General features: G+C 39.0%; 1 protein-coding gene across 1 annotated transcript; it reads left to right on the top strand.

Moving 5' to 3' along the window:
* Positions 1-5,434: 5,434 nt before the first annotated feature.
* Positions 5,435-9,637, top strand: NFKBIA (NFKB inhibitor alpha). Its single transcript, XM_063440074.1, has 6 exons — positions 5,435-5,880; positions 7,337-7,445; positions 7,877-8,084; positions 8,217-8,305; positions 8,510-8,767; positions 9,124-9,637. Exons 1-6 carry the CDS (start codon positions 5,654-5,656, stop codon positions 9,166-9,168), a joined length of 936 nt encoding a protein of 311 aa, XP_063296144.1. The 5' UTR covers positions 5,435-5,653; the 3' UTR covers positions 9,169-9,637.
* The last annotated feature ends 1,499 nt before the right edge of the window (positions 9,638-11,136 follow it).

Genomic DNA, 11,136 nt, shown 5'->3' with positions numbered 1-11,136 from the left:
GTTTCTCAAATACCATGGCGGTGAAAACACATTTTTTTACATGGCGCACGACTTCAAGAGAGGAGCTATCCTCACAGACTTATGATGTCCAAGAGATTTAGTGTTGATTCCACATCATTAGCAAGTTTTTCACGTAAATGAACACTTTGGGTAGCATAACAACTTCATCGGAATGTAGTAGTTATGGTGCTAGGAGGTTTATGATGCCAGCTTATTTTTAGGGGTCAAACCATTAATGAACAGTTTAACGTTAAAGTATTGGATCCAGCACTGGGTAGCTCTGCCCCTCTCATACAGCTTTTGTTCGAGGCTTCCCAAGAATGTTTGATTCAAGCCTCAGACAAAAGCAAAAAGAGAGGTGCATAGCTAACTGGTGTTGGCTTCAACACTTTGGTGTCTAACCATTTGTTAAGGATTTAGCCCATAAAGGTAAGCCAAACCGGGGTCCTCCTCGCACTATAACAATTTCATTCCAATTAATTGTTATGGTACCCGGAGAGCCCCTTTAACTGAACATCCAATGAATCTATGGGGTCTATTCATGAAATTTGCAACAGACCAGCGTTAAAAAGTGAGTTACAGGGGGCGGGGCCTGACCGCCATGCAGAACAGCCGCATGAAACGACAGCTCCTGCAATCAGGCAAAATTTAAAAGAAATTAAGGCTGAACTGGTACCCTCCTGACTACCAGAGAACGCGGTCCGACACACGTAGGGACACTGGACCTGGGGAGAGGCTTGCACTCCGTGTTTTAGTCCCCCAGAATGACTCATGTCGTCCGCATAGGATGAGGCCTACTTAGGCGGTGAGCGGGGTAGACGGCCGCTGCCCCGCTATCCCGCCCGACTGAATCACACCAGCACCCTCGAGGTCACGGAACAGGTCCCGTCTCCCCCCCTTAGGGCCGGTGGGGGTTATCCCGGCCCAAGCCCCGACATCCCTGCAACAATGGCGAACCTGCGGCAAAGAAATGTCACCACGCTGCGGATGAGATCCTGAGCCGCGTGCAAAATGGCGGCATACTCAATTTCGATCGCTCATACCAAGAGGCATGCAGACTCCAAACTCCACACAGTGCCCCGCAGGAGACTGACAGCGTGGCTGGAGAGACTCAATCAGACAGGGCCCTGAGCTGCGCCCACTCAACCCCCGCCAGAACAGATCCGCCAGCAGCCGGGACCCAAAGGGAGACACCGGCAAACAGGGTTCAGCGGAAGCCCACACGGCTCCCGATCAAAGAACTTACCTTCGGGCTGGCCCGACAAGAGGCGACACTCTACAGGACTCCAGCCTGATATACCTTCACGACGAGGTCACAGCACATTGCTAAACAGGTTACCGTGTACTTACTCAAACAGCCTTGTTCACATAATGTTACCATCTGCCTTGTTGCACCATTTTGTCGACCCTCGACTAATCTTACTTAACAAGACCATATGCCATACCAGCATGATCAATCTGATGTTATTCTAATGTTAAACTATAACCTTTCTAAAATCAAAAAGTGCTGTTCATCTGACATGTAATATATGCTGCTGGATAATCTTTACTGTTACCAATTGCAATGTCTATGTAAACCTGTAAGTTAATGCAAAGCACTACAAAAATAAAGAATTAAAAAAAAAAAAAAGTGAGTTACAAGTGTTTGGTCAAAATAGGTAATTTTAAAAACTCTTACAACTCAGATAATTTTTCTACCTTGGCTATTTTGAGTTTAAATGTGCAATTCCCCTTTCAGTTGGCCAAAAAAGTACTTTTATAAATCTGTGAATGATTAACGCCCCTCTCTCTGAGATGATTTCATAGCTGCTGCTGTATTCAAACCCCTCAATAAAGCACAACATATTGTAAAAAGTACCAATACATGTATACGCAGGAAATGTATATAAAATTAGTCATATGAGCAAAATTCTTAAAGTTGAGCAATGTTCTAACCTTCACAAAAGGTAACTTTTACAGTGAGTTTTCCTCATCATTGCAGTCATGGGCCTTCCTTGCAGCAATCACATGATCCACATGCTGCTTCCAGTGATTGGACCCCCAATAACCACCTGCACCCTAACAACTCTAAGGGAGTTTAGTAAAAAAAATTCTGCAGAACATAAAACTGAAATGCAACATCTAGGTCGTAATAACAGAGTTAGTAAAACACCTAAACTGTAGATTATTTCATTTAAAAGCAACTGTTACGGCCTTAATTGTTAAACTGAAAAAAATAAAATTATGTACTAAAGTATCGAGGAATTCAAACCGAATGTCAGATCTTAGGCCTAAATAGGAAAGTCAGAAAAAAAAATGTAAAGTCGACTGTTTCAGTTGGGTTATTTTTGGTCTAAAATTGGACATTTGCTTAAAATTCCTGAAACGTTTCACATTGTAGCAAATAACCGTGTGAGTGTGCTATGGTTTCATCTCACAATTTTGTTCTTAAATTTGCAATTATCCTGTAAATTTCCAGCGAGCCTAAGTGTTTACTGTCTAGCCACTAAACCAATAGGGTTTATTCAATAATAAAAAATTAAAAAAAATTGTTGTAAATTGGAAACTGGAATGCAAAATTCAGGCTAAAATAATCAAGCAATGATTAATAGCTAAGATGATTTCTTTTTTCCCAAATCCAAAATTTTGGCCTTAATTAAGGAATTTTGCTTTTCATTAAAGTTTGGGGTTTAGTGAATGGCTGATGGCTATCAGGCACTCAGGCAAATATCTGGTAGGATTCGATGGCCCTGGGCCAAGGTCAACATGAAAATCATATGATCTCTGCAGGGCCAGTTCTACCTGAGTCCCAGCCCAGAAAAGGAGCTCTGCAGCTGGTGGTAGATCAAAGATTATTGTTATGTAGAAGAGGCTGTGGAGCTTGCGGCCTGCACCTCCAACCACAGCAATACTCTGATACAGTCCCATGAACCAGCTGGAATGAGCAAGACCACCAGGCCTTCCCCCAGCCTAATGTAAACTCAAGGTATATTACGCGTGAGGACCAAACGAGCATGCTCACCGTGTTGATTTTGTCCAACGGAATCATTAAATGCAATGATTCTCCAGGCCTGCCTGTGACGGCACTGTGCGGTAAGCCTGGGTATAGGAGCTAGGATAACAGTCCTGGCTATCCTATCCAGAGAGCTTTCAGACTTTCTAAGTAATAAAACATTTAAATTCTGAAGCTAGGACACAGGGGGGTTACTGTAGGCACTATAGCAACTTTATTTAGACAAAGTTGTTATAGTAAGAACAATGTTCCTTTTTAAGTAAAAACAGAAAACGATATAGATTTTCTTCCTGATCCCTCCCACCACAATATAGGCCCCTGACACACACTACACCACCTCACACACAAACAGAAACACACTGCATCCCACACACACAGAAAACCTCACACAACCACGCAGACACAGCACCTCTCACACAAACACACTGCACCCCCTTACACACACACAGCTCCCCCCACACAGAACCCCTCACGCAAACACACTGCACCCCCCCACACACAGCACCTCTCACACACTACACCCCTCACACACACACTACACCCCAATACACACGCAGCATCCCCCATCCCACACAAACACACACACACACAGAACCCCTCACACAAACACACTGCACCCCCTCACACACACTACACCCAAATACACACGCAGCATCCCCCATCCCACACAAACACACATACACACATACACACAGAACCCCTCACACAAACACACTGCACCCACTCACACACATACTGCACCCCTCACAATGCACCCATTAAACTCACACTATGTATCCCTCACACACACACACTGAGTAGCAACATCATCTATATCAGCTAACCTCACACCAAGGAGAAGCAGTTCCAGCCATCGAATTAGAAGTGAGTTAATTAAATGTTTGACCAAATACAGCAGGCTAATGTTTAAATTGATTATTTTGTATGGCCTGCGAGTGAGGTTTTAAGTATCCAAATGGCCCTAGGCAGATAAAAGGTTCCCCACCCCTGCTTTAATCCTACAGAAACCTGCAGCATAAACATGTAAAACTGTCCAAGAACACATGAGAGTGTTAGTGTAACCCTGCTGGTATGGTTTGAAAATGCAGCCCAGCACTAAACAGGACTTTACCACTAATTATTGGAAATTCCACAAACGCTGCAGTGATTAATGTCACACCAGGAGCAGCTGAAATGTACTTAATGCTGGTGGGAATTTTTAAGATTATTATTATCATTGATATAGCACCAACAAAGTGAGAACTCTCGCGTATTGAAAGGGAATTTGACATTTAAGGCCAAATTAGTGGAAATGTAAAATTTTCCATCTATGCTCCCAGTTCCGCTATTTTGGCCTTAAATTTCAAATTCACTTTGAATTCATACTTTCTCGTTTTAGTGAAAAACTTTGCTACTGCCTTTAATAAATATGGAAATTATGCAACTCTACTATATTACAATCAGGTACTTTTTAGTGAATAAGCCCCTGCGTTATTCAATAAAACTGGAAACTGGTAGGATTTCACCAGGGAACTGCAAATTCTACGACTGGAAAATTTGCGTATAATCACCAAAAATGTATAATCCCCCTGGTGAATTCCTAACTGGTCAGGGTTGCGTAAAAGTGAATTGAAAGTGAATTTCAAATTTCAGTCCAAAGTAGCCAATCTGAAGGCATAACTGACTTAGATAATTTTTCCGATAAATTCACTTTGAATTCTCACATTAATCTGCTAATTTAGGAATGAATTCACTGAGCACTGATGTGTAATAAATTAAAAATATAATGGCAAAATTTGTTAATTATTCTTTTTGAATTCTTGACAAATTCACAACTGGCAGGGTCATTCACTTAAGTCCAAAAATTGGAGATCTGGAGTAATTCTCTGAGTTAGCTGGCTATATTTTTATTCTGCCATTTGGAGTTTAACCCCTTAAGGACCAAACTTCTGGAATAAAAGGGAATCATGACATGTCACACGTCATGTGTCACTAAGGGGTTAATGAATAAGTAGTCTAGCTCTGAAAACCATATACCATGCAAATTCAGCCAAAAATGGATTGTATGCTAAAAATAAATAGATAAATAAAAAAAAAGAAAAGCCAAAACAGAGACTAGGAAACCTAAAGGGAGACTTTCGAATTATAAAAAGGTTACTTAAAGGGACAGTGTCTGAAATCATGTAAATAACCTCTGAGTCTATAAAGCTGAACATTCCCCTATAGTATACGTTATTAAAAGGGAAATTCTCTGCTTGCTGAATATTTGGAAGTTTTCTTTTGCTTGAATATATTGAGTGCTTCCTTCTACCAAAAGCCTCAGAACAGGATGGGTCTGGTTTGCAGTTTTTGGAATTTCCCATCCAGAGTACAAACACTAAGATCTGATGAGCTCCTCCCACAATAGAATTCCCCATCTTGCTGTTAGTATATTGGGCATAAGAAGCAGAACATCTCAGTTGCTCTTAGACTCGAGACAAGAACAGACGTTTGGAGGAGTTTTGTTAACTATTTTGTGATCATCAACATTGTAGCAATACTTTTGTTGTTGCAGCAAAGAAAAGCACAGGATTGCCTTTTTTTCCCCTTCTATTTTCAAATCTTTTGGAGTTTTTTTTTCCTAAATATTCTGATTTTTGTTGGTCTTTGGTGAAGAGGCTGCAGAAACAAAAATCCCCCATCATGTCTACTAGATATATGGATTATACTGGAAATTCGATGGAAGGAGAAATGAGGGATCTTAAAAAGGACAAGTTGGTCCAACAGGAGGACAGGATAGACAGTGGACTGGACTCTTTGAAACAAGAGGAATATGACAATTTTTCCCAAGAGTTTGGAGGGCTTTGCATCAAATCCCAGTACTCTGAGCCAGAACCCTGGATGCTTTATTGTAATGAGGACGGAGACACGTAAGTTTGCCTTCTATATCTGTATTTAGAGACCCGATGTGACATTTTTAGTCTATTTTAAATGCGTGGCTGTGCATTAAAAGAAGCAATCGGGCATTTTATTATTTTCACAGGCTCTTAGTTTTACATTTAATTGAAAACTTAATTTTTAGAATTTTATTTATTTATATTTTTTTTACATCTACGTTTTTGTTGAATTCTAAGTCGTTTAAAATCCATGTCAAGGGCGGCCATGTTGGCTTGTAATGCAGAGCTGCATTAGAATTCTCAGTAATTTGTAGAATGTATCTACATCGAATTAGAATGTTACCCTTTCTAAACCACAACAGAGGCTCAATCTTAGAATAGTGCTGTTTACTAAACAGAAACCACCACATTGGAAACCATAAAAAAGAAATGGGGGTTTAAAGTAGTCTAACTGGGGAAAATAACCACAAATGCACAATGCATTTTGTCCCTTTAAATCTTGTACATTTTCAATCCCAACACTTTAGCATTTTATCTTTAAAACAATAAATTCCTTATTTTGACATTCAAAATACTTTAAGGTTAATTACCTTAATGCTACGGCTTTGCAGATCTCCCACCGTGGGAACATCATAGGTTTAAGAACTAAAGTGCGAATTGTCTAGAATTCTTGGTGAATATTACATTTTAGGCAAAAAAATATAGCCTAAATGTTGGCTGACTTTTTTTTTTGTACCTAAAATATTTAAAATTGTGTGGGTAATAATAATAATAATAATAATAATACTAAAAACTAATATAGATTTGAAAGCTTAACCGATTCAATGTGTTTACTTAGCCTCTTTATATAATTATTTATTAATTATTTTTTTTTGGCTTGGGTGAGGGCAGCCGCCATTTTGTCTGGGTTTTCCCTTCCTCTCTTTGTATAGTGAGATGAATGGGGGAGGGGCAGTCTGTGCTGTGACTTGCTGGTTGGAGGGAGGTGGGGTTGGAAGTCACCCAAGGCTCAGCTATTTGGAAAGTCCCTGGCCTGTAGCCACCAACACTATTACATACATGAGAAAGCGGAAAACAACAGCCATAGAAGCAAAAAACCCCTAACTTACACAATCCTGGAGTTTGCTAAAGCTGGGGGAGGGGAAATGAACTCAGATCTGACACATTATGACTAGCTATAGTAACCTAATGGGGTGATGAAATATATAGAACATGACTTATTAAAAAAAATTCCAGAGGGGAAATAAAGTAAATAGGTTAATTTGATAGAAACTCCTATTACCTAAGCAGGATTTTTGTTTCTTGCTTTGTGTAGTTTTGGGGGGAAATAAACTGGTATTCCTTTACCTTTTTGCATTTTCACCTTACATTTGAATTATATTTGAATATTTTTTTTTTTTTTTTTTTTTTTAACATGCCTGCGGTTGACGTGGTGTATACCTTGATATTCATGTGATTTTAATGTGCATTTTTTTTTTAACATTTTCAGGTTTCTAAACTTGGCTGTAATTCACGAAGAAAAGAAAATCACGAGTGAGGCCATCGCACATGCTCAATGGTATATTTATTACCTGAACCAGCAAAATCACCTTCATCAGGTAATTTGGTCAAAAAGAATTGTGTCTTCAAATAGTCAAAGCGAGGATGCTGCTTAACTGAAATTGTCCTTCAACATAATATATATTTAATTATGATTATTTTAAATGAGGAGTTAAGATGAATATATTAAATATACAATTTTGACATCCCATAAACCTATTTTGCAAGAGGAAGCGGGAAAACAAGAAAAAGGTCTCTGTGGCCGGATATAGCAATATACAGGATTTCTTCTTTATTGAAAAAGTGCTTTATAAGACAAGAAAACAAAAGCTTAAAAATAAATAATGCAATAGTTGTAACTCTTTAAGAGCCAGCATGCAGCTGTTATTATTCTAGCATCCCAGTAGCTGCATACTGTTAAATGGTTTTGACATATGGATGCAATTCCTTCAGATCTTTTCTCTTATCATTTTTGTCTTCTGTTTTGCAGACCGCGCTACACCTGGCAGTCATAACAGACCAACCAGAAATTGCCCAGCAGCTCCTTAAAGCTGGCTGTGACCCAGAGATCAGAGACTTCAATGGAGATACTGCCCTGCATATCGCCTGCAAAAAGGGGTCGCTGCATGCTGTCGGGGTCATCCTTCAAAACTGCTTCAATAAAATCTCGTTCCTGCTGCAGGCTGTGAACTATGACGGTATGTATCAATTATGATTTTTCACTTATATATTTAAACCTAGATTTTGAATGGTGATGATCTACCGCCATCTGTGTAGTGCTTTATATGATATTTAGTTATAAATTTTTTCTTTTTTGTGCGTGTTTACAGGTCACACGTGTCTTCATCTGGCAGCAATTCATGGCTTTCTTGCGATTGTTGAAAGTTTAATATCAGTGGGCGCAGACATTGATGCACAGGTAATTAAATTCAGAGAGTTTTCTCTATAAACCCATTCATTTCTGTAATTTGACCGCTGCGAAGCTAAGTTTTATTCGCTTTAATAGAAGATGGGGCCTTAACTCTTCATTACTATCTTGTTCTATAGAATCTAATAGAATGTTTAACTTTTTTTTTATCACTTTATATGCTAACACAACTTTTTTCATTCTTTTTGTTAACAGGAGCCTTGCAATGGTCGTACCGTGCTTCACATAGCTGTGGACCTGCAGAACGCTAACCTGGTTAAGCTGTTGCTTGAGAAAGGTGCAGATGTTAACAGAGTCACATATCAAGGATATTCTCCCTGCCAACTCACGTGGGGGAGAAGTAACCTGTTCATTCAGGAGATGCTGGTGTCTCGGACGAAGACTGATTTGCAGCTTTTGCCCGAAAGTGATGATGAAAGTTCAGATTCTGAATCGGAATACGCAGACGAAGTGGTAAGAAACCTTCTGGTGTTTCTATATAAATACACTTTATTAATAGCTATGGGTAGAATTTGTTGGGAGAGGCATGTAGATGAATCCCAAAATCTGACAATTTATTTGCCCAAAAAGAAGTGTCAACTCCGATAAGTGATCATTTTAAGATGCATGGCTACCTTATATTTTAATCACCATACCAGGTACCAAGTAGAATAGATTGCTGAGAGTATCATCTTGCTTAAGTTTCTATAGAGTTGTAGTGCTCAAAATCTAAAAAAAAAACTAAACCCTTTAACGGTTTTATCTAAGCCATCATTTTACAGATTTTCTGACTTCTAATGTATTTTTTTTTTTCCCTCTTCTTTTCACAGCTTATGTATGATGACTGTACACTAGGGGGTAAAAGGGTGCATTAGACTCCAATTTACACAAGGAGGAAAAAACAAACCAAAATAGACAATAAAAGGAGATCGTGTTGATTTCGTTACCTGATGCAGTACTGGTACCAATGAATAATCCTCCAGCTCTGGACAGAACCCAACTGTGGGGGTCGTCGAGTATGAGGTGCTTGTGCTGTTCTCATGTGTCGGTGATAGAGATGTTGTGTGAGCTACGAAGATGTCTTAAAATAGTAAAATACACAACAAAAAGATTCTTTAACATGCAGCAGTCTTCCGTACAAATGGGTCGAATGGAGTCTCGGTAATCCCAGAAGAAACCCAAAACAGACCATGGGATACCATCCAGTCTCCAAGTGACAAACTGTTGAAACTGCCGCGTGACAAATGATGCATAACAAAAGGCAGAATGTATATATTGTAAATACTGTACAATATAATTTTATATGAGATATATATTTATTAAAAAAATGAAGGAAACTTAAAATCTCTTGTGTTCAGTTTAAACTGGGTTTTAAACAATATAAATGTTTAACTTTTTACAACTGTCTCTCCTTCCTGCTCCCTCTCCGATATTGACCTTTTGTATCGCCTTCTGTCTAACCTGTATTTTAGATTTCCTATAGTTTCACTTCCTTGGTTAAATTTCAGAATTCTAACTTCACTTGGTATGGCCCAATTTGCTCTTCTTTTCATCACTATCTGCCCACTAAAATCATTCACTTAGATCCCCTATAAGTCCTTGAGTCTTATCTACTACTCTAATGGGTACGATTGCTAAACCTACAAGGCAGTGCATGAAGAGAGACTGCCCATGCGTCTACAATGACTTTCCTGCCCACGTGTAACTAATTTACAGGGATTCTATAGGTAAAGGAATACAAGGTGTATTCCTTACACTAGAGTTTCCTCTGCGCCCTCCCCCCTGCATGGAAAGGGTTTTTAAAAAAAAAAAAAAAAAAAAAAAAAAAAAACCTTGCCTACCCGATGCCAGAGCTGGTCTCCCTTGGTGCTGGCTCAGTGTCCCGCCTCCTCAGTCATCTGATGGAAGCGCTGTCCAGCGTCAGGCTAACCAAAGTCGCTTATTTACTAGTGGCAGTCTTAGTCTTGCAATTTTTCAAAAACCACAATGATTGACGTTGCAGAATAAGGGAGACTGGGATAGTGCACTGAGACTACTTAAATAAGCTGAAGTGGTCTGGTGCCAATAGTTTCCCTTTAATTTCTGTAATTGGGTTTTAGTAAATATTGTTATTCGGTTATGGTTTTTTTTTTTTTGTTTTGTTTTTTCTTTCCTATATTGGATATTGATCCCACTAACTGACATTCATTGGACATACTTTATTCATCTTGCTTATATTGCCTAATAGATTATAAACCACACCTTATTGTCTGTCTACTCCTGAATAAAATTGTAAGGGGAGCAGGGAGGGAGAATTTATTTAATTTTTGGACATTTGAATGCCAAATCCAGGATAAAATAGCCAAGCTAAGACTACCACATTTGGAGAAATGTTTGCTTTTATTTAAATAAGCCACATTAAAGGAACAATTCACTGAATTCATTAAAAAGGTCTGTAAATGCCCTCAAAGAAAACACACAAGTTTTTTTTTTTTTTTTCTTTGCTTGGTTTCTTCTTGGGTATAAAACTAAAGATAGATAAATAGCGCCTCAGTAGGTTTAAAGTTTGGAGTCTATTGGACACACCTAAAGCATTTCAGACAAATCTAAGTACCTGTAGGTCTTAAATGTCTTGTGCAACCTTTTTGTTTTGTGCCGATAAACCTCCTGTGGATTTTGAGCGCTTGGAGTGGCGGGTTATTTTATTTAAAAAAAAAAATTATTACTGAATGTGTATACCTGGCGACCAGTTTTGCATTTGTAACTGTGTTCCCATTATACCTTTTATGGTAAGAAACTTGCGCTACTGGCATTTTGGAGTTTTGCTGTCCTTGAGAAGCATGTGTTAGAACTGCACGCACGTT

The sequence above is a fragment of the Pelobates fuscus genome, chromosome 13, assembly GCF_036172605.1.
Source record: "Pelobates fuscus isolate aPelFus1 chromosome 13, aPelFus1.pri, whole genome shotgun sequence".
Taxonomy (NCBI): Eukaryota; Metazoa; Chordata; class Amphibia; order Anura; family Pelobatidae; genus Pelobates; species Pelobates fuscus.
This window is presented reverse-complemented; position numbering and strand designations above follow the sequence as displayed.

Excerpts from the sequence above, each read along its gene's own strand:
- NFKBIA (XM_063440074.1), top strand. The coding sequence starts at position 5,654 with ATGTCTACTAGATATATGGATTATACTGGAAATTCGATGGAAGGAGAA. Across the intron at positions 8,085-8,216 it reads GCAGGCTGTGAACTATGACG|GTCACACGTGTCTTCATCTG; the intron begins GTATGTATCAAT and ends GCGTGTTTACAG. Across the intron at positions 8,768-9,123 it reads CGGAATACGCAGACGAAGTG|CTTATGTATGATGACTGTAC; the intron begins GTAAGAAACCTT and ends TTCTTTTCACAG.